The sequence below is a fragment of the Mytilus edulis genome, chromosome 5, assembly GCF_963676685.1.
Source record: "Mytilus edulis chromosome 5, xbMytEdul2.2, whole genome shotgun sequence".
Classification (NCBI taxonomy): domain Eukaryota; kingdom Metazoa; phylum Mollusca; class Bivalvia; order Mytilida; family Mytilidae; genus Mytilus; species Mytilus edulis.
Window position 1 is genome coordinate 50966016 of NC_092348.1, and position 25093 is coordinate 50991108.

Sequence of the window (25093 nt, forward strand, 5' to 3'; positions counted from 1 at the left end):
GCATACTTTCGATTGATTTTTAACTATTATTGAAAATTTAAGGAAGCTCTATTGGTACCTTAGACGTAAGTGTTATCTTAGACGTTTCCTTAGTATAAGGAGTTTTATGCATATCACTTAAGTTTTGTGGGCGTGACTTAAAAAAAACTAAGATTTTACTTAGGAAATACTTAGTTTAAGAATTTTTATGCATACCACTTAGATAAAAAGTGTTTACTAAGGAAAATCTTAACTTTAGTAGCTTTATGCATACGGGCCCAGGATTTAAATTTTGTACTTACGCCAGACGTGCGTTTCGTCTACAAAAGACTCATCAGTGACGCTCGAATCCCAAAGAGTTACAAAGGCCAAATAAAGTACGAAGTTGAAGAGTATTGAGGACCAAAATTCCTAAAAGTTTGGCTTAATACGGTAATCTATTCCTGAGGTAGAAAAGCCTTTGTATTTCAAAAATTCAAAGTAAATGATTGTGTATTATTATTTATATTTCTGAATCGGATAAAACTAACTTTTCCTAGTTTATTTACTTCTCTTAATCACGGTGTTTCATCTGCATTTCTGCTTTGTGATTATACAAACCTTCCATGTGGTACGAAATGGTAAACATACAAATCTTTCATAAGGTACGAAATGGCATATATATGAATCTTCCATGATGTGGGAAATGGTGTACATATAAGTCTTCTATAAGTTACGAAATGGCGATGAATATAACTCCGTGAAACATAATAAGATGTTGGTCAGCATGAGAAAAAAAATACATAATCACAATGCTTCTAAGATTTGGGATCCTTCGTTAGGAAAATTGGAAAAAAATATTTTTATAATCGGATAGAATAAATAGGGATTAAACTGTAAAATAAGAATTATAAGGAGATAGATATGATGTGGTATAAGTGTCAATTTGTGAAAAGTAAGCCACTATAGGTCAAAGTACGCCCTTCAACACAGAGCCTTGGTTTACACACAGGAATATATCAAATGGTAAAATTTAAACACATTAATCTAATGTAAAACAACCGTCATATACCTCATGGTACATGCATTTCCTCATGCAGAAAATGGTGGATTAAATCTGCAGATATTCTTCGTTTTTCAATTATTTTTCATTTTTCATTTATTTGTACTTTGTTTCTTAAGTATCGATGTTATACATAGATAATACATAATAAATGTACATCGTTTTTGAGAGTCGAAATTTCACCGCATAGAACACCACAACTCTTCAGTAAAGTTATCAAAATTTCATTTTTGAGAAGTGTTAGCACCACATTATGTATTACACTGAAGAAACTTTTCCGTTATTTATTTCAAAAGAACACACTTTAAAAAATATATACTTTTATGCATGTACATGTACTCCCAAAATCAATATGTTTTGCTATTTTTTTTTTGCCTTATGAAAAACAAGGCGATCCGATTTAAATACTAATCTAAGTTCAAGAGTAGCAATTTGACGATGAAAATGGAATTCTTTATTATAGCAGAATGAAAATAGTAATATTGGCATAAATCTGTTTCTCAAATAATTAAAACTTGCATCTCTTTACCGGGTATTTTTTTAAAAAAAGAAGAAGCTCATCATGCATCCGGAACAAATCAATAGAACCGTATGGTATATAATCTTTTTATATTTACTTCTAGGCTATTTCTCCATTCCTTAATTTAGAATACTTTTTAAAGCTGACTATGATCGAGGTATTATTTTTCGTACGCTTGCCGCACGGTGACATTTAGTTGTCAATTTCTTTGTCATTCGGTCCCTGGTGTAGAGTTGTCTCGTTGGCAATTATATCAATTCTTGATTTTACATTACAGGCGATTTTGAATTACAAACTATTAGATACAGTTAGAATTATTGACAAACACCTATTCTCGATTTAACTAATGTTAAGACATAAAATATAACACCTCGAACTACATATTACATTACGACGAAAAAAAATAAACAACAAATTGCTGGCATTTGGCTAAATTCTATAGGAAATCATTTCTAAATAATCATACAGGGAACATCGCTAATAGTAGTTTTATCTTATACTGACACTTAATATGTTAGTATTTATGAATATGGTTTTGTTCCATCGTTTAATATATGATTTGGTGCTAACAATTAACAAAAAGAGAAATATTGATACTTTTACTTACCTTGATAATTTTTGCTCCGCTTCAAAACCGAACCCTGTGTCAAACATAGCCATCACCCAGCATTTAGAGTTCTACACGGTGAATTTACTGATGAATTATGACAAGTAAAGAACTGTGGTCATGTTTGATTAGCATAAATGAGTTATAGACATGTTCACCATAAGCCGATACCGACACAAAAAATAGTAGACCGGCAAATGGTGAATGTTTATAATGTTTAACTATCTCTACCCTTTTATTAGAGTTTAAATACACTAGATGGAGTATTTCTTCAATTCAACAACTTACATGAATCTTATAAAAAAAAAGGAAAGAATATTCAAAGAGAATTTAATACACTAATACAAGTAATAGACATTTTAAGGTGTATATTAACCATGAATGAAGTTTCTTCGAAAAGAAAGAACTAACTACCTGGCAAAATATACTTTTAATGGTTTTCATTTTTTTTTTTATGTTTCCCTTCATTTGAACAAATGGCTTTGATGTCAGCAAAACTTTAGGTCACAAAGCTATCATGAAATTTTGCATAATCTTCATCAAACTTTCAGATCAATGGTAAAATGGAATTCAGTTGAAGAATAGGAATCTATAACGGGTTATTGGCCAGAATTGGAAGAAGCATTTGGATCTTATGATGGCAGCTCCCATAGAATAAATCGTCCAAGCGGAAACCAGGCATTGTTTTATAGTGAACATCGTCATATACATTGTATTCATACGCAAGTCTTATAAGTAAGGGGTCGTCTCAAAAATAAAAATTGAAAATAATACTATGCATCACTAAGAGATTGAATGCTTGAAATTTGTTTGATTGATAATGATATATCTTTCCAACAGAGTAAAATGGCATGGGTTTTTAAAACTAGAAGGAAAAAACAAAGAACAACTTACAGTACGGTTAGAAAAAAAAACAGAAGAAAAAAACAGATAAAAAAAAACAAACAGAAGAAACAGCGATCTCTGATCGACTAAAAAGAAATCAAATTAGAAGGCAAAGCATAATTTCCAAAAAAGGCCGTACACAGTATCAACATTTTCAGGACTTGGTTCAGGCGCACAAAAAATGAAACGGGGTTTTACTAATCTAATTAGATAAAAAAAAACTCCCTTATGCACGGTCATAGACGAAATTTAAAAAGAATCATTATTACGTAAAAAAACAGAATTAAAAGATTATAAAACCGGCAAAGATTTGCCACGGAAAAAAGAAACAATTGCTGACCTATTGACAACAAAATAAAATATAGCAATGACAGTGTAACATATAAAATCAACGACACTTGATCAACGCGGACCCCATTAAACTCTATTGCTAAGCAATTCCCGCTTCTTGCAAAAAACTCGGAGGTAATTTTCGAGAACTGAGGCTCTACGATAAAAAGGACAACGTCTGTTGTTTTTTCGGAACACGGGCAATCATATTGGTTAATCAGTTCGTGAGGACGACCATATAATTAAATGAGGGAAAAATGTCATTGGACTCCCAACCCCTGCTTAGCACTATCCAAAAAGAATTTACAATGACAATTTTAAGCTCTATAGTAACTAGTACGCTGAATTATAAATTCCACACGTAGGTATGTACTGCTTAAATGTTGATACATCCCCCTTATTCGAGAAGGAAATACACCACCTTTAACAAGGTATCTTGATCTTTCCCTTCGACCTTTGAAATCAATATGTTTTTACCCCTCCCAAAATGGAATATGTACATCGGGTAAGGTTCAGATCATTTACAAAAGTCTCGACCGTGTTTACAAGTGTGATAACAGACCAACGAACAGTCCAGTAATAATATTTCAGAAATTCTCAGAAATTTTCAGAAAATCTTTCACAGATACACATTTATTCTTATTGGCATACGGCATAATTATAAAGTTGAAGAGAAAGATGATAAGGATGCGGAATGATTGCATAATCAATTCAACGTGAAATTTCGTGTAATACATGTAATAAGAATATTGTATGATAGAGAAATATTTTTATTTACTTTTTATATTATTTATATCTTCTGTGGATATATATAACCGCCAAACCGAATTTATGTTTCCTTATGATAGTCAGACGTTTTTTTGTCTTTGAGACAACCCCTCCATTTTACCTGCAAACTGTAGGTGTCATTAATCGGTTTCGAGAGTTGTTGAAAAAGGTTTATTAGACATAAGAAAGAAATAAGATAAATCAAATCTGGTGTCTTATGTCATAACAATGACGCAATGACTTACAAATTGATGGATGCGATCGGGCTACACGAGATACTACCTTTTCCTCGGGATGGTTACCTACTTGGCAATACCATATATTCATATGAACATCCTATTTCAACACTATAAACTGAAAGGCAGCTACGCAATCAGAATGCACTAATCCGCAAGCAACGAAAAGATTCGTGCAAGAAGAGTCCATAAGACGAATAAAAAATTTATAAAATACTAGGTTCCCTGTATAGACATAGTCGGAACGATATTGCACCTATTGTAGAACTATGTGAATCTCTTTCCCTACAACGAAACCTATTTCATGATAAATATTCATATAGACATAGTCGGAACGATATTGCACCTATTGTAGAACTATGGGAATCTCTTTCCCTACAACGAAACCTGCTTCATGATTAATATTCACCATAAATCAATTGTATCAAAATCGTAAATTATATATTACTTGCATTAGTATATTTAATAATGGTTTATTTAACTTTGATTTTGATAGATTCACGTGAATTGATATACTGAAGTTATACTCCATCTAGTGTATTCAAATTTTTAACAATATAATGGAGTAAAAGAGTTGAGTTGAGTTGAGTGTTCTAAGCATTAACTATTTACCTCTCTACTATTTTTGGTTTCAGTATCGGTTTCGGTTTCGGTATCGGCTTATGGTGAACATGTCTAATATGAGCAAATGTGTCATTTTATCGGTACGAGTTCATATGTTACTAAATAATATACCCGGAGGAGGATGTATTTCTTGACTTTCGTTCTTTCGTCTATCAGTCCAAAAGAGTTAGGGTAATATTTTTCTCTTTTTAAGCTTTTTATATATGTTCAAAGCTTATTAAGTTACTGCCTTCCGAATTTTCTAACGGGGTATCATAGAAATTGTTTATTATTGTATACGAAAGAGAAGTCTTATTCAAGATTTGATGTTAGACTAGATTTTACTCAAATTCTCATAATTAATTTTTAACCATGTAAACATTTTCCAAATTGATATGTATGTTAACAAACACTAGAGAGTTTGTCATAATGTATTTACAACTTCCGAGGTCTAAGGTCGGTCGTTTTTACTCAAATTCTCATAATTAATTTTTAACCATGTAAACATTTTCCAAATTGATATGTATGTTAACAAACACTAGAGAGTTTGTCATAATGTATTTACAACTTCCGAGGTCTAAGGTCGGTCGTTTTGTCTGTCTATTTGTTATTTTCAGCGGGGCACACAGAGATGGCTTCCATCTCAATGACGTCTAGTTATCCGCCGGTTGTGTTCTAAACTACAGGATAAATGAAGAAGACAGAAGCTTTAGATTGGTGAATTTTTAAATTGGCTAATCGTAATTAACTATTGAGTTTGCTTTCTTATTGGTTATATTTTGTATTCTTATAAAAAAAGTTACCATAATTTGTTTTCCATTTTAATGACATTTTTGCTTAACTCACATGTGGGTCACCTTTAAGAGCAGCCTGTGTATAATACTCTGCTGCTTTTTCTATGTTTTGTTTCTTTCCACAGCCATACCAGTAGAAATCTCCCATTTTAATTAAAGCTGTAGATTAGAATATTGAATATTATTCTTATAAGCAACATGATAACATAATTAATTACCAATTAGTTTTTTTGATAAATAAATAAATCTTGTTGCACAGAACAATATCACTTTCATTTCATCAGTTTAACTAAAACATCGTATTTGCATTATGAATTCAGAAGTTCATGAAATATTAAAATATCATCAAAGGGATATATTGATGTCCAGAAAGGTCAGCTTCATATGTTCATATAAAGTATTTAACTTATCAGGTATATAGTGTTCTTAAATCTTCATTTTATCCTATGAACCAGTAAAGAAAAGCATACTAACTGATACGGCATTATAATAAATTTTGAACTTAGAAAGCTATCAGTACAAAAATTGTATGATCAAGAGTCCTGAACATTAATGTTAATTGAAATAACCGTATATTCATATTTTTTTAAACTGAAAGACTGCGTTTGCAATCCATTGTTTAAACTGGTTATTTCTTAACGTCCAATTCAATCTTATATAAGTCATAAAACGTTTGTTCTAATTCTCATATCAGACTATTTTTTTACCTTGAAAGCCAATGAGAAACATTATTTGTGGTGACGTTTTAGCTCCCCTGGCCTGAAAAGCCAAGTGAGCTTTTCTCATCACTTGGCGTCCGTCGGCCGTTAACTTTTACGAAAATCTTCTCTTCTGAAACTACTCGGTCAAATTTAACCAAACTTGGCAACAATCAATATTAAGGTCTCTATATAATAAAAAGTCCCACATGGCCGCCGTTGCTTAAAAAGAACATAGAGGCAAAATGCAGTTTTTGGCTTATATCTCTTAAACTATAGTCTTTAGAGCAAATCTGACATAGTGTAAAACTGTTATCAGATTGAAATCTATCAACCCTGCATTTGTCAGACGAATCAGACAACCTGTTGTTGGATTTCTGCCCTTGATTTGGTAATTTTTAGGAAATTTTGCAGTTTTTGGTTATTATCTTGAATATTATAATAGAAAGAAATAAACTGTAACCAGCAAAGTCAGATCTACAAAGTATCCAAACAAGACCAAAATTGTCAATTGATCCCTTAAGAAGTAATTGCCCTTTATAGCCAATATTTAACAATTTTTCGTAACTTTAATCTTATACAAAAAGCATCTCTTCTGAAACTACTAAGATAAATTTAACCAAAATATGCCACACTAATCATAGGAATATCTAGTTTTAAAAATATGTCTGATGACCCAGTCTGCTAAACATAGGACATGGAAGTAAAATGCCATTTTTGGCTTAAATCTCTGGAACTAAAGCCAAAGTATGGTGGCTGCAATTTTTCATATATCAATGTAAACACAAAGGTCAGGTGAGCAACACATAATGTTGTTATTACGATTTTGTCACTAGATTTGTCGAATAAATATGTGACTTCTCTGGTATCTAAGATGAATTAATTTACAACCACTGGATCGGTGCCACTGCTGGTGGAATTTTAATTCCCCGAGGGTATTACCGGCTCAGTAGTCAGCACTTCGTGCTGACATGAATTATCATTGATATGGTAATATTTATTAATTAAATGTTAACAAAACTTTTGAATTTTTGAAATACTAAGGCTTTTCTACTTCAGGAATATATTACCTTAGTTGTATTTGGCAAAACTTTGTAGACGAAACGCGCGTCTGGTGTAAATACAAAATTTAATCCTGGTATATATGATGAGTTTATTCTCAACGGGTATTATCAGAACATTGTAAAAGAAAATAGCTGTTGATTGTCCCAAAATATCATTCATTGTGGTATGTAAGAGGACAGACATTCCGTCGTCCTTTCCGACAGTGATTCTGATTTAAAATTTTTAGATTTGTTATTATCTTCCTATTCATTATGCAAAGCACCAATTGCTCTGATGAATTGGTATATAACGGAATCGAACGGAAACAGACAACTATGTAAAAGACGATATGATAATGCCGTTGACAAGTCACATTTATTTGAAAAATGAAAAATCTTAATAACAACATTAACTACAGGCTCCCATGACCTGTGGCATTCACCTGGTTTTTGTGTTTACACAGATGCATGAAATATGCAACCATTATACTTTTGCTTAAGGATCAGAGATTTAAGCTATAAACTGCATTTTACCCCTATGTCCTACTACATGTATAACGGAATGTTAAAGGTGCAAGTACTTACAATAAGCATGAACGAATTGTTTCTCTCTCAGAGTTGATAAGTTATAATTTCGCCATTGACAATCTTTCTCTATAACTGTTGCCATTCCATCCTATAAAATTTACTTCATCATAAGTTACCATGCATTGCTAGAAGTTTTTGCATATTTTCCATAATACAATATCTGAATGAAATAAGACAGATGAGAATAGGTATCAAACATGTGAAGCATCATTAAGCAATATGAAACTTTCCGCAGAGAGTGCATTTGCAGTTATATAAACTGCTCCCTAAAGAGTGTGAGTAGGCTTTGAGTGATATTATCTTTACAAGGATTTAAGATCGTCATTATGTCTTGGTCTATTGTTTTCAGCTGACTTAGCCATACATGCAGACATTCTAAAATTAAAGTATTCACAATTAATGTCTTATCCTATTTGAAATTGAAAACTAGTCCTTTAACTATTTGTTTTATTCACACACCAACTGAGTTGCTATTGATGTGTCTTATCATTTTATCACTGCATGCATTATAATTCTTTTTGGTATTAATTTTCATATAATAAACATTAGCTCGTCATAATCATGTTCACTGGTTCGACTCAAAATCCCATATTTTGTTTAAAACATACTCAAATTCTATCCAAATTACAAAAAAAGTCCTAAAGAAAATCTAACTCAACATTTCGTGTGTATTTTAAGATAAACGTCATCTAGTGCTGTTACAATAGTGTTAAAAGTCGTCAAAATATTCGACACACGACTAAAATTTGTCTGGACTTAAAGACAAATATATCTTCTTTATTTTCCACCCTGTTGTAAGAATTTCGTCATTTTATGGTTATATTTTTCGAAATCATTAAAAAGACTGCTCTTCCGAATGATATATTGTTAATGTGTGGGTTCGGTTTGGATATTAGATTAAAAAAAATGCTCTCAGTCACCGCACTTATCTAATTATGAACCATGGAGGCGACCTTCGACGAATTTCGGAGGTCACAATGACATGATGTAAACATAAATATAAATACAAATACACAACTTTCACGTTGCCCTTTTATCTATAAAGTTCCAGAATACTATTTCGTATTCACTCAAAACAAAGTTTCTGGTTACCCCAGTGGAGCAAATGACATGGAAGGTAAAAGAATTTATAAATCCTTAGAAAATCCATGTAGTAATAACGTCGACGTCATATCACCACAACATGTCTGTCATATTAACACAACATTTATATCATACCATCTAGCGTACTTATCTTAATCTAACAGGAAATTGTGATAATATAAAAAAAAAGCCTGACACGAATGAAAAAAAACCGAGTGTTGAAATCTTCAGACGTTGATTAGAAACTTTATTTGGGTAATTTGATGCAAACATACGATCTGTATTGTTTCTTATACTGTTAGAGATATATAATGTTTAACAACCATATTATAATATAGTGCTATGAACTGGCTGTTTCTGTATTGGCCCGGTTATAGATTCGAGTTTAGCAGTATTTGCCCCGTGACTTGTAGAGTCGAAGGCCAATACAGCTGATCGATAATCTATAACAGGACCAGGACAAAAACAGCCAGTTCATAAAACTCTAAAGAAAATTCTGATTTTTCGTCCAATCACTTAATATTTGCTATTATAATTCATTTCATATAGAAAGTATAAAGCAGCTAGGAATAATAATTAAGTCAGCTATCCAATACTCCTGAATCATCTGCGTTCTTATGATTAATCAACGTAAATTAAATAGTGATATTATTGAAAGTTTCAAAACGTTTCTTAGCACGGAACATTATTCAAACTTTTTATTTATGTTATCTAGAGTTATTTTACTTATATACAAGTGAGGGGTTTTGCTAGTTGTTATCCTGTCGTTTGATGAGTTTGCCATTTGATTAAGGACTTTCCTTTTTGAATTTTCCTGTGCTTTTTTTGTGCTTTTACTTTTTTGTATGAAAATGTATCTTACGAATAACAACCCTTTTCAAAATGTTGCCGATAATTTGTTAAAAATTCAAAAACTAGGCTTGTGATACCCCCGGGGAAATAAATCTCCACCAGCAGTGGCATCGACCCAGTGGTTGTAAATAAACTCATCATAGATACCAGGACTAAATTTTGTATATACGCCAGACGCGCGTTTCTTCTACAAAAGACTCATCAGTGACGCTCGAATCCAAAAAAGTAAAAAAAAAAACCACCAAATAAAGTACAAAGTTGAAGAGCATTGAGATCCAAAATTCCTAAAAGTGTCTCATTATTTAAAAAAATAATATGCCACCAAAAAACTCAGCTTTAGTTATGTTTTTTTCATTTACATGTAGAATATTAAGTTCCGTAATAAAAATCTTTTTCGATTCTCCCGCTTTGTAACTTACTAAAGAATGCATTGTTAAACCATTAAAACTTTCATGTTGGGGAAGCCATTTTTGTTCTGGTAAGACTAAATGAAGTATTTGCTAACTAAGAAATATCATGGCTTGCATGATGTCCCGAATGCAGCGTTTGTAAAATAGAAGCTTTAACCCTCCAACATATTGGAGGCCAAAGAAGGATCATTCTATAAAGTAAATACACTCGTCATAGATACCAGGATTGAAATTTTATATTAACGCCAGACATGAGTTTCGTCTACAAAAGACTAAACAGTGACGCTCGAATAAAAAAATGTTAAAATGGCCAAATAAAGTACGAAGTTGAAGAGCATTGAGGACCAAAAATTCCTAAAAGTTTTGCCAAATTCAGCCAAATGAGTCTAACTAAAGCCGGACACTATATTAAACAATTATGCAGATGAATTATACGCCAGTTTAATAAACTTACACAAAAAAAAAAAATAATAATCTTAATAAAAGGTGTAGTGAATAGTATCACCAGCCCAGTAGTCAACACTTCGGTGTTGACATGAGTGTTGACATGAATATCAATAATGAGGTCATTTTAATAAATTTCCTGTTTACAAAACTTTGAATTGTTCGAAAAACTAAGGATGTTCTTATCCCAGGCATAGATTACCTTAGCCGTATTAGGCACAACTTTTTGGAATTTTGGACCCTCGATGCTCTTCAACTTTGTACTTGTTTGGCTTTATAAATATTTTGATATGCACGTCACTGATGAGTCTTATGTAGACGAAACGCGCGTCTGGCGTACTAAATTATAATCCTGGTACCTTTGATAACTATCTTAACTAATTTGCAAGAAAAAAGTAAGTTCCCAAAAATACAGAGGAAAACCAAAACGGAAATTCCCTAATCATATGGCAAAATCAAAAGTTCAAACACATCAAACGAATGGATAACAACTTTCATATTCCTGATTTGTTACAGGCAATTTCTTATTCAGATAAGGAAATGGTTCAAAACATATGTCACCTCCTAGAAAAAACTGCACACACGTTGTTAACATCCCTTACCTGACTGCTCTCGCACAGGTAAGCACTATTAAATGAGGCTACCTCCAATCCTGCATCCGAAGCCATCAAGTAATAGAAAAGCGATGACTGTCTGAAAATGTAATATTATTATATATCATGAATAATAATTATAGGCTTTCTGACGAGTAAAAAATGGATAGCGCTTGATATCAAACTGTATCTTATTCTCAAGAGTTTAAAAACTGAATCCTCTTACGGTAAAAACTATGGTTATTTACAGAAGGAAATTCAGCGCTACATTTTTCTTGTCTTTTGCGACCTTGCAGTGTTATTGAATAACACCAGACACTTTGTTGTGGAATCTCAGTAAAATCCCTACCTTGTTTACGGTACACATTCAACATTATTATGTTGTCAACACAGACACTTAAGTCTGATAAAGTATAATTTAAGGTAATTGTTTTCAGATAATTGCCGTGTTTCTTTGTGACCTTTTTTTCGTCAAAGATATGACCATAAAAGAGAAGTATGCAGGAAAAAAATAGAAATAAAAGTGGCAAAAATTTACAAGGAATGCACACAAACAAAAATCTTTCAAACGAGATTTCGCACGAGAATTTTTGAAAGAAAAGAGGGGTTGGTTTATGTCAGGGTCATCTAAAACAATCTAATTTTCACTGTATGGTAGCATAAGGATGAAGTTCGGTGAAATATAAAATTGATACTTTAAGTCTGAAGAGCATTTGTAATTTTTAAAAAAAGCTAGAAATATCGAGTTATGAAATTCCTTTTGTGATTTTTGATTTTTCGATATTTTTTTACCTTATATTCAGCATTGTCATTTTTCTGTTCTCAAATCAAAAGAAAAAAAAATAAGAATCTGCTTAACTTTTGGTAATGACATTTTTATAAGCTATTGAATACTTCTATGAGAAGAAAAGTGGGTGATAGGGAAATAATTGATTTACCCTGTATCATCTGATAAAAATTCAAAAACCTGATCCGAGTACATCCTTAATGTGTGTATGTGGAATGAAAGAGGCTCTAGCCGAATTGTGTGACGTATTTCTAAATATGTAATAAAATGTAAATGCTGACAGATGACAAAAAACAGAGATTATGTTAGATTTCGGTTAGTTAAAAGACATTATCGTCAAAATGTAAAGGTAGAACTTCTTCAACCAAAATGTATATTAATTGTAAGCAAAGATCTGTCTTGTATTTCATTATATTTACTTTGATGTAACATTTTACGAAACATGCTAAATTTGTGATATTGAAAACGCTCGTAATATATTTGGAAGAATAATCATCAAATAGTGTATCTGTTTAATGCAAGGCTCATTCAAAAATGTTGGGATGATTCGTCTGTAGTGAACTCGAAATTGAATAAAGTGGTTGAATTTATTTCAATACAATGTAATAATATTAACTTCAGTTTCCATGTTACATGTAGTTCAGCACAATACAAAGTCTTAAAACATTCTTCATATCCTGTTATTGTCTGTATCATAGATATTCATAAACAAATAACGTATCATCACTGGTCACATAATTATAGAAAGAATTTCCTCATTGTTTACAAATGAATTTCTGCTCATAGCATTAACGATCCTTCTTATTAGCTAATTCAAAATTTTCATCGTGATATTCATACAACGAATTGTTTTTGATTACGTTTTTGTGCTAAAAATTTACTATTAATACAAATGTTTATTCCCGATACGGTCAACCTACTTTTCATATTTTGTTATATAATAGACTTATTCAGAAGGAATAACATAATAATACTGTTGTCAGGTCATTAAACATAGCATTATTATTTTGTTTAATTGGTTCTGTTACCAATTCTGACATCAAACTTGGACTTTCAAAACGACTTTAACTGTTAGTCTTGTATAGCTTTTTTTAAAGTTTAGTTTATTCGTCTGTTTCGAGTTTAGTTGACCTTCATTTTCACTGAAATTATATACATTTCTGTTATGGGGCAGCTTAATCTCCTCGTCGTGCAGGATTTTCTCACTGTGATGTGGACCCGTTGGTAGCCTTGTGGTGTTTTTCTGCACTTTTGTCTGGTTGTTGACTCTTTAACGCATTCCCAATTTCCTTTTTCAATAATTTTAAATAGTAACAATCAACAAAGCGGCAAATCGCAGGATTTAAATTGTCCATAACCCTATTCGACCTGTTTCAACGTTGCTTTCAGATTTGTCGCAGTGAATTCCCGCCAATTCAAATTTCAAAAATACGATGACACTACGTTTTTATTTTCTTATATTGTGCTATAACAACAATGCGCATTTCATTAAAACTTGTAGTTTATCAGTTAAACAGCGGGAGAATTAGTAGCAACTTATCGTTTTCATTTGTCCCTCAGAATATGATGATATCAATTATAAGATTTCCAATTACAACAAGATTTACGACGCAAACATTTTTTTTTCAAAGTGACGTGACTTTTTATCAAATATTACATTGATACATGTAATAACGACAAGTCGTGATTTTTCCAAATGTCATGAAAAAGATTGCGTTTCAACGAGGTCTTTCGTTCGCGTTAGTTGAAATATATGTTTTATTCAACGATATTAAAGCACACTTTGCCCGATGTAATTGGAACGTGATAATATCCATTTTTTTCAATTGTGAAATAAAGACACTACAGCAATCAAAACGTCTGAAAAGACTATTATGTATCGGAATTTGAATAAATGTTCACTCGACATTTTCTTTTTGTATGAAATGTTTGTAAAAAATGATGTCTGAATATGTCTTGACATATTTTTGACATTTTTAATGGTGTCTGAATAAGTCTTGACATATCCTTGACATTCTAACGGCTGTCTGAATACGTCTTAAAGCGGTCTGAATATATCTTATATATAGTCTTGACACTATCTCACTAGTATACATTTCCCTCGCATTGTGTATAGACACATTCCTTACTGTTTAAACACTTTATTTTCCTGTTTTATTCGCATTTCTATTATTGCTAAACTTAACTTAGAAGACTTAGGAAACAATAATCCATTGTTTGTTATAAAAAGCAAAAAAAATGTTTTTACCATATAAACATTAATTATTATGCATGAAAAAGAAATATGTCTACAGTTTATTTTTTTCAATCATTTAGCAATTATTTATTAGATTTATTAAAAGATGTGTAATTATTTACAAACCCACATTTAAACTGGTGATCAGCATAATCGCAAATTTATATTTGTGAAAATTTTCATACCCATATTGGTATTCATAAAAATATTTATATACCCACATTTTTAACTATAAAAACAAAGCATGTAGAGAACCTGTTAGCAAATGTCAAGACATTATTCAAATGTCGATAATATGTTTTGAACATCGGTATACTACTGTTGCCTTTACTTATATGTAAAGAATTTAAAGACCATGTTCAGAATGTCAAGAATATGTCGAGTAAATTTCATACACATTTAACATAAATCAGAAATTGTTAAAAAAATTTGCGGTCGTTTATTGGTATCACGTCGTCGTCGTCGTCAGCGTCGTCCAAAGACATTTGGTTTCCTGTCAATAACTGTAGTATAAATGAAAAGAAATCTATGAAATTTAAAGACAAGTTTTATACCCACAGATGGAAGGTTGAGATTGATTTTAGGGGTTATGGTCGTAACAGTTTAGGAATAAAGGGCCACAAAGGGGCCCAAATAAGTATTTTTCTAGTTTCCATACATTAACGTGTGGAACGGTGTATAGATCTCCCTGAAACTATACTACAAGTTTCCATACTACAACGGGATTGTTAGGATTTGCTTTTTAGGGGGGATTATGGCTCAAACCATTAAGGATTTAGGGTTAAAAATCGGGGAAAACAAGGGTTTCCTGGTTAATGGACAATTACTTAAGACAATTTAAAAGCATGTAATACAAAAATAATGTTTGATTACCCCCCTTACACTGCTTTTAAATTATATATAAATAAATGTTGTATTGCCTTGAGATGTTTAGCTGTCAATTTACTTTTAGAAGTTACAATTAAATGCGGATTTAGGAATATTACTTTTAGCCATGATTATGTATGTCATCTTCTATTTTAGACTTTTATGATGTATTTAAATGGGTAATTATGGTTGCAAACTCCATTGGAAATTTTAATTGAGATTATATTATCTTGAGGACAAGAATAATTATTTTTTGGAAATGGGCGGGTGTAGGTTAATAAACAATTGTTTTTTTTCAGGGGGGGGGGGGCAAATTGCGTGGAAGGAGCATTTTTTTCTAATTTCATATTTCAGAAATTATAAGTAATTCTTCCAAAAAATATTTTTATGCAAAAGAAAGGGAGGGGGTTGGTGGTACAAAACATTTTTTTGGGGGGAGGGGGTAAATTCGCGAAAACATAGTGTATTGCACAAAAGCAGAAAGTTTAATGTATATTCAAATCATATAACATATTCTATGTTCTTTGATTATTCTATGTAAGAAACCTATTATGTGTCAAATATTAAATTACAATCCAAATTCATACCTGTAACAAGCGCGAATATTGTGTCTATTTGTTGCCCCAACAGTTCAGGGTTGAACCTGTGCGGTCGTGCCCTTCTTCGCTCGTCGTAGCAATTTATTGGAGAATGTCGAGTAATTGGTCATGTAAATTGAGACAAAAATTGGTCTTTTCTAACTTTTCGACTTTTGTAGTGAGAACACACAGATTTTTATAAGTCATACCCTGACTACTGATCTGATGTTGACTTTATTTACTTAGAATACACATGCAGTAGTATTGATCCCGTTCTATTACATGATGATTACACTTCTCAAGAATTTATGGGATTCCCCGATCAAATCGCTTTTCGGGATTAAACTTCATGAGGAACATGCGAATCAAAACCATTTGAAAGCCAAGTATGTTAAAAAAAATATTTAAACTTGCTGGATTTTTTATGGTGAGGATTTTCTTTTTTATTGGTTTGCATAGTTTTTATCAATAAATGAATTTTCAAATATAGTTCCAAAAACTTTTGTACATACATTTAGCAGATTTTCAATAATGTGAATCAATTTTGGATAGATGTATTGTAACTTATCACATTTGTATACATATGTGTTCAAAGTCGTTATAGTAAAAAAGTCGTCCTTTCAATTCCATAATCTTTCGATCAGTATTTAGTTTTCTGCAACAGATGCACGTGTTGTTCCACAATTAATTCTCTTCAGTTATGCTCGAGGCCGAAACATATAAAATACTTCATAAACCAAAAAAGACAAAAAAGTATGGCTTAAGTCATTTAAGGAATCTTTTTTTTTCTATTAATTTGTAATAATTTCTAAAATTACGTAATAATAAATGTCAATACCAAAATATCTGTATTTTAATGCCATTTATATCTGCTTGTAAAATTACACAATGAAAGCTAACGACGAATCAAGGAATCTTGCGCAATGACTTATGTAAATGAAACAATAATGTGTTCGGTAACAAATTTCAAGCCTAGTGAATGAGTTTTTAGTGTTTGCGTCTTGTTTTTGCAATTTTAGAAGTGATTAAACAGGCACACTGTCCATAAATTGACAACAAACGACATTTATAACTATGTTTCCTTCGTGAGGTCTAATTTGCTTTATTTCACTTACAGGTCTAAGTTTCTGTAGGCTTTGAGTGCTTTTCTAAGAACCAACCCCAATGCTGGATTCTTCTCTGCAATGAATCTAGCCCATCTGTAAAGAAACATAAAAAAATTTGACTAATATCCTCCTATAAAATATATGAGAAAAACATAACCCGTGTCATGCCAACAACTGTTTTTTGAATAAATGTGTTTAGTTCCGATGCAAAGACCCTATAAGTGAATCAATATTAAATCCAAAATATGCAATCTTTAATGACCTGACAACAGTATCGTAACTATATTCCTTCTTAATAAGTCTGTTTAAAGGTTTTGTAAGCTTTTGAGGTGAATACTGTTTTTGTGCTGTGTAAAGAATATTACCATAAAAGATTGGATGTGAAATACCTGAACGTATAAGATGTCTGCATGTTGAGTAATGTTTACGAATTATTTCCTTATACCGATGATAAAATTTAGTAAATGTTTTGACTAGTTTGTGATATCGAAAACCCTGGTGTATTAATTTTTCAGTAATACATAAATTTCTCTTGCTAAAATGTAATACTTTGTTACATACACGAGCGAATCGTGCAAGTTGAGATATATAAACACCATAAGATGGTGACAAGGGAACGTCACCATCTAAAAATGGATAATTATCGATAGGTAATGAAAAATCATCTCTTTTATCATAATTTGTTTTAATTTTTTTTAATTTAAGTATATATGCTGTTTCTCGATAAACATCATGTTTGCAAAGTTCTAACTTTTTAAATTCAACGTATTTAAACTTAATGTAGTTCTTATAAATAAAGGTAACAGTAGTAAACAGGTATTCAAAAGTCATACATCGATTGAGAGAAATCAAAGCTTGGTTGCAAACCAAAACCGAGAAAAACACATTATTTATAGAGGAAAACAAAGGACAAATAGGAACAGAGAAATGCACAAACAAATAACATAATAGTCGATACAACATGCAAACCACAGAATAACAACGAATATATTTCATCAACACAAAATACAATAGGTAGGATATCAAAAACAGTGAGGCGCGAATGTAACTAACATGCAATCTCGAACTTTATACAATTATTTTCACAATTCGTTCAAACAATTCTCATCACAATGGAATAGAAAGGCAATTTTATAATTATTTGAACTACAAATGATAAGACTTAAAAGAGGGACAGTCAAACTCATAAATCGAAAACAAACTGACAATGCCATGGCCAAAAATGAAAAAGACTAACAGACAAAAAACACTGCACATGACACAACATAGAAAACTAAAGAATCAGCAACACGAACCCCACCAAAAACTTGGGGTAATCTCAGGTGCTCTGGAAGGGTAAGGAGATCCTGCTCCACATGTGGCACCCGTCGTGTTGCTCATGTTATAACAAATCCGGTAAATAGTCTAATTAGTTAGGTAATATTCATGAAAGGGCAGGGGATTGTAGTAACGATGTAAGGAACATATCCAATATCTTTTGTGAAACGGTTATTCCATATCAAAGCATCCAACCGAAACCATAACAGAAACATCTAAAATAAAAACAGAAATGTTGGATGAACAAAATACCGAAACACGCCGCACTGCAATATAAATTCAAAACTCAGTATTATATTTAAAATTTTCATGGAATATTTGAGAATATGACAATATTGGTATTGAAAGTCAAATTTATAATCATTTGGATAACAAACGATACGACAAATACATTATTCAACCGAAACAATAAAAAAAAACAAAAACAAACTACACGATAGTTGGTTTTACAAATACCGAGAAAAGTCATATAGCTATGTAACTGAACTCTGTGTATAACAGGAACATTGGGGATTAGATCACATACAGTACTTATCAGACAGACGACAAAGATGTTTAATCGTAATCTAAGACGTGGTGAAAATGATGTGAGAAAGTCCATGCAAAAAGGTAAAACAATTATAAAATTGCCTACCGTAAAGTTAGGTCGACCTTACTTTTTTACATATGGTCAATATCAATAAGAATTGAGAGTAATATATGGAAATATACTTGAAGATAAAATTTATCGAATTTTCAGATCATCGCATTATCATGTATACTCTTTCAAGAAAAAAAACTTAATCCGCGTGAATTTATAATTATATCTTGTACACACTTTTTACAATTCAAATTTTCGGACTATTTTTCTCAAAATCTTGTACGAAATAACAGCATGAAGTCTGTAAATACCCATTCTATGTCCTTTCCGTTTAAACAATCATTTCAAACTGTATGCAAAGCACAACATAGCCAACAGTATGCAAAGCACAACATAGAAAACCAAGACTAAGCAACACGAACCCAACCACAAAAAACAAACAACACGGGTGTGACAATGCAACATACGAGATATAGATCAATTTGTGAAAATAATACTAAATGTAATAAAGATAAATGACTAGTATGATAGTTAAATGTTGTTTTCTTCTTTTAAATACATACATTGTAGCTGTCTTTAAGCTTAATACTTCAATCAACATATTGTTTAAAATTTAGAGTTTGCGTGCTACATACATTACAAATGAATAATTGTGACGATAAACAGTTGTGTTTGAGATTTATAAATCAAAAGATCGGCTGTGTTTTTATTTCTGATTATCTTGATTTGTTTTATCAAGTATATTGATTGTTTAATTTTTTTTGTCGAGCCGAACTCGGACTCGGCGGCAGCGGCGTTAACACACTTCTTAAAAGCTTAAAATGGTTGAAGGTAGAAGATCTGGATCTTTCATACTATGTATATGGTTGTCTTATGTATTGAAGTTTCCGTTTGTCATGTTTTCATTATTATTGACCTCATATGCATGGTTCAGTTATAACAGAAAAAAGTTCAGATTTTTAGAATTTTTTATTCATCTCTTACTATGAGTAATAAGATGACTTTAATTAGTATCTGCGCACCTTGATAGGTCCTCATGCCCGGCAGACAGTTTTCACCTGACCTCGACCTCGATTTCATAGATCAGTGAACAAGGTTATGTTTTTATGTTTACGTACTATAAGCAACCGGTCTTATATATTTGATTGTAAGGTGTACATATCCAACATGAACGTGTCATCTGACTGTGATCTCATTTCCAAGGTCCGTGGCTTAAGTAAAGTTTTTTTGTTTTGGTCTGTTTTTCTTATACTGTATGCAACAAGCCAACTATATTTGGTGTATGAAAAATCATAAACAATGTACATGTCAGTCTATCATATTTAATTTGAACTTGATTCCCTTTTTACGGTTGATTGTTCAATGTTAACGTTTAATTACATTTGAAATGTAATTGTCAAGGAATTAATTACCTGTAATGTAATTGTGATGTTATAAATTACATTTAAAAATCAATGAAATTGAAATGCAATTGATTACTTTTTCATGTCGGGACCTTTTATAGCCGATTACAGCGCGTCTCGCGTATTGAATTATAGTCCTGGTATTACTATTGACAGCCACTTTATTTAAACTTTGATGGATAGTTGTGTCATTGGCAATCCTACGCCGTTTCTTTATTTTCATATTTAAAATAAGTTATGTTTTGGGATTTCCCGCCGAAAACATTTGGGATTTCCCCCTATAATACTTAAAAATAAACGATTGATTTTGTGACAAACCGTTAAAAAATTCGTTTGACGTTTTTGGAATGTTTTATTTACAAGATTTGCATATGATTCGTACGTTTTTTTTTAAAGGGGGAGGTCCGAATGGTAGAATTTGGAGTTTGTATCATGTAAATTTAGAATCCTTTCAGTTAAACATAGATGCAGAAATTGATCTTGTTAGTTGTGTTCCAACAAACTTGAAAAGTACCAGACAAAAATCGCGAGAACGTTTAACTTTAAGCATAATTACAGAAAATGATTCGTAGGACACAAGACCTGACACACTTATGATAGAATACAACACATCTGATAAACGATGAAAAAAAGAAAAGTACCTGTTAACAGGTTTCAAATACAGATTACTTACAGCCAAGAATAAAAATTCTTTACTCAGGCTGCTAGTGTAAACGATAACGTTCCTCAATGGACATTTGTGTTGACGTGTTGAAAACACCGAGCAATTATTCATTCGATTACTTTGTACTCAAAAGAAAATCGAAACAACTAACAGTGAAGTTGGTATTTTGGATACTATTCATTATTATACGGAACGCCATGTAGGTTTCCTAACCTGGAACTGTTACACACAAACCAAAATAGATATGCAGTTATACTTATTCATTTATAATTGGCTCAGTTTTTGTGGATCACGCAAATTTGATGTTGTGATATGGTAATATTTTTGTATAATTTTTTCTTATATGATTTCTATATATGCCATTTTGTTTTTGTTTTTGATATATTTTGTTTATAGTGATTAAAATATTAATACAATGTTGACTGTTGTACCCATATTTTTTGACATTTTAACCTATTGTGTATGTTTGTTTTGTTAACACATTGTTGTCATTATAATAAAGTTTTATGCGACGGTCATGTAAGTGAGAGAATTATCTAGCTTATTAACCAGGTTTAATCTATTTTCTAGATAAGGAAATGCCTCTACCAAGTCAGGAATATTGCAGTTGTTTTCCTATAGCTTTTAATTTTTGCCATTTGATACTGGACCTTCCCGTTTGAATTTTCCTTACAATTCGATATGTTTGTTATTTTACTTTTTATTACTTTTTATGCTTACAAATATTGAAATGTGGCTGTCTGTATTTTACATGATCGGTCAAAAAACCTTAATCTCAATTGTTTCCTTCTGTTTTTGGTTCACTCTGAATTTTCTTATAAATGTGGCCGATCATCAGTTAAGAATCCGTATATGTTCAACAACATTTAAATCTTTTAGAATTATAAATATTTCATTTTTTAATATTCTAACTTTTACTTCAATAAAACCGTATATATCTAGAATTATACATGTATCAACTTTCTAAATGTAATTTTCAATCATCGTGTAAAGTCTTGTAAGTGAAACATGATGTTGAGGAAGCATCTTTCATCTGAAAATACTATTCAGCACAACTACCCTTCAACTGAGTCGCAAGCTCATGCAATTTATGTTTTCACTCAGATTAGGTTTTTTCCTAGTTGATTTGAAGAAACCCACAATAAATGCACTATTTTGTCAAATTAGGACTAGTTTTCTATAAATTGTAGAGGGTGAATAGGTGTTACAATTTTTAATTTAACATGTTAACTTTATGAATAGTCAACATGAATAAATGTATTAACATTTGAAATTATTTATTTTAAAGATTTACAGGGAACAATTTGTCATTCATGCAATATCTTTTTAAAGCCTATTTGTCTCGCCAGCGACTACAGAACTTGTTTCTATGAAAGAAGTCCATACGGTTATTACAATTGGCCATGATAGTCAGACAGTTTTAGTTTATATGATTTATAAATATTTGCGGTGAGGTTGTGATGTTAACTCTCGCCTTTAACTGAGAGATGTATATTTAATAATTGACTTCTTAGAATTGTTGATAAATACGACTTTTTACATTGGAAAAATGACGTCTTAAGATTGGAAAAACTTGGAAAACATTTCTTTCAGAAGCTTCATTAGTGGTGTATTTACTTGATAAATCATCAACACTGTACTATAAAATTAAGGAATGATTTACTGATTAATGATAAGTGAGAAAATAGAAATCTATGCACTTAGTTTAAATTATATAACATTATATACAGAGGTGAAAGACATATATGATGTGAAGAAGTTATTTCCTATATTGAATAATATGTAACTTAACTTAGCTTTATTGTTAATTTGAAAAAGAAAATAAAATGCATGTAAAACGTAAAGCAGAAAAATACTGAACTCCGAGGGAAATTCAAAATGGAAAGTCCCTAACCAAATGGCAAAAAATAAAAAGCCCAAACTCATCAAACGAATGAATAACAACTGTCATATTCCTACCGTGTTACAGGTATTTTCTTATGTTCAAAATGATTTTATAGCTTACTTAACCTCTAATTTGTGTGACAGACGCCGAAAATCGTTAATCAGATGACAAAAATAATTATGTAATGTGTGTGTCCAGTTGCACCCCCTTTTCTTCTCCATAGCAAATGCTATTTCTATACCAATATCGTAAAGTGTCTGCCTCAAACAGACTTGGATCTTTGTTTTCCACCAAATCAAACCCTAATAGTGCAACAGTATGTCCTTTTTCATGAAATGTACAAATTTCAAACTGGATTATCCGAAGTAAGTCATGAAGGTATATTCTTTTTAATCATCTTTTGAAGGTTTATTACAAAACTGACTTTGGGTCAAACTTTTAAGGAAAATCAACGACAGTTCCTATCTATATAATATGCCTTAAATGTGTATGATTGTTGTGTTTGTAATAATCTCTATCAATACCAAATTAATGAAAACTACATACTCGACGCCTATCTGTATATGTCTTCGATGTCTTGAAGTTCCTTTCATATTCAAAGAAGCAACTTGTATTCCGGCATCAATTTGGTTTCTAGCTCCAGCAAAGTTAAAGTATGCCAATGCTTTATCCTAATAAATATAAAGGTTTACGCCTTCACAGTTTTAATGGTGTGTATCAAACAGTCTCAGTTTAAAATAACCAATAATAATTCAAATAATATTTATACCTGAGTGCGTATGATATGTGTTTCGGTAAAATATCCTTCATTAATAACCAACTGCTCGGAAGCCAAACACGTAATACTAGTACATGCAGAAACATTTGATACAAAAATCCCTGAAGAGTTAAAGACGTCAAAAAGATTTTAAATTGATTTGTTTTAAATTAGGTCGTTAGTTTTCACCATTGAATTCATATTGTGCTCATGTCGAGGCCTTTTGTTGCCGACTATATATATATATATGTATATACAACTCGTCTAAACATCAACCCAACAATGTTAGATCTGTAAATTTGCTTTCGCAAATTTTTGGTTCTTCCCTCGCCGGGATTCGAACCCATGCTACTGTGATATCGTGACACCAAATCGCCTGCACTGCAGCCGTCCCGCTAGACCACACGACCACCTGGGCTCTCGATCATAAAAAGAGCTTTCGGTGGGCATGTGTTACCTTTCCACGTCAGTTTTAATCTAGCGGCGTACTGCAGTACATGATATATAAGGCATGAAGATGTTATTGTTACAGATCAGCTATATATATATATATATATGCGGTATGGGTTTTTGTCATTGTTAAACGCCGAACGGTTGCCTATGATTGCTTGAATCCATTTTATTTGAACTTTCTTGAATACTTCTCTCATTGGAAATCATACCACATCTCCTTTTTAGCTCATCGGTGCCTTCGTGGTCGTCAATCGTCTGTCGTCTTCGTGTATCGTCGTCGTCGTAAACCAATTAAAGAATCTTCTCCTTTGAAATTCCTGGACCAAATATCTCCAAACTTTAAATTATGTTTCTTAGGGTGTCTAGTTAATAAATTGTATCAGAAGTTTTGATCTATCAACAAACATGACAAAAAAAGCAACTAAGGGTTAACAAAAAAAGTAGAATAGCAAAAAATCCGAACTCAATACGAAAAATCAAAAGGCAAAATCAAAAGCTCAAAGAAATCAAACGAAAGGATAAAAACTGTCATACTCATGACTTTGCATTTTCTTATGCAGAAAATGGTGGATTAAACCTACTTTTATAGCTGGTCATATATCTGAAAAACTAAAGCATTTTCAGCAAATCTGACATGGTATAAAATTGTTCAATAGGTCGAAATCTACAAGCATTTTAATTTACAGATGAACCGAACAACCCGTTGTTGGTTTGCTGCCACTACATTCGAAATTTTAACGAAATGTGGCAGTGTTTTGTTAGTATCTTGAATATTATTATAGATAGAGATAAACTGTCGCGCAAAAAAAATGTTCAACAAAGTAAGATCTTCAAATAACTTAATTTGATAAAAAAAAATTGACTCCTTAAGGAGTTATTGCCCTTTAAAGACAGTTTTACGTAATTTGTTCATCTAAATTGCTTACTTTGAAAATCCTCTCTGCTGAATCAATTCTGACAAACTTGGGCTGAATGAGTTTCAGGT

The 25093-nt window shown here is 31.7% G+C and overlaps 1 protein-coding gene across 1 annotated transcript in view; it reads right to left on the bottom strand.

Moving 5' to 3' along the window:
* LOC139523878 (protein sel-1 homolog 3-like) overlaps positions 1 to 25093 on the bottom strand; it is a gene marked incomplete in the record, with an annotated part of 87896 nt that overhangs the window by 15507 nt on the left and 47296 nt on the right. The window contains 5 exon segments of the mRNA XM_071318248.1: positions 5817 to 5923; positions 8091 to 8181; positions 11485 to 11575; positions 17059 to 17142; positions 23445 to 23569. Coding sequence (XP_071174349.1) covers positions 5817 to 5923; positions 8091 to 8181; positions 11485 to 11575; positions 17059 to 17142; positions 23445 to 23569 — 498 coding nt within the window.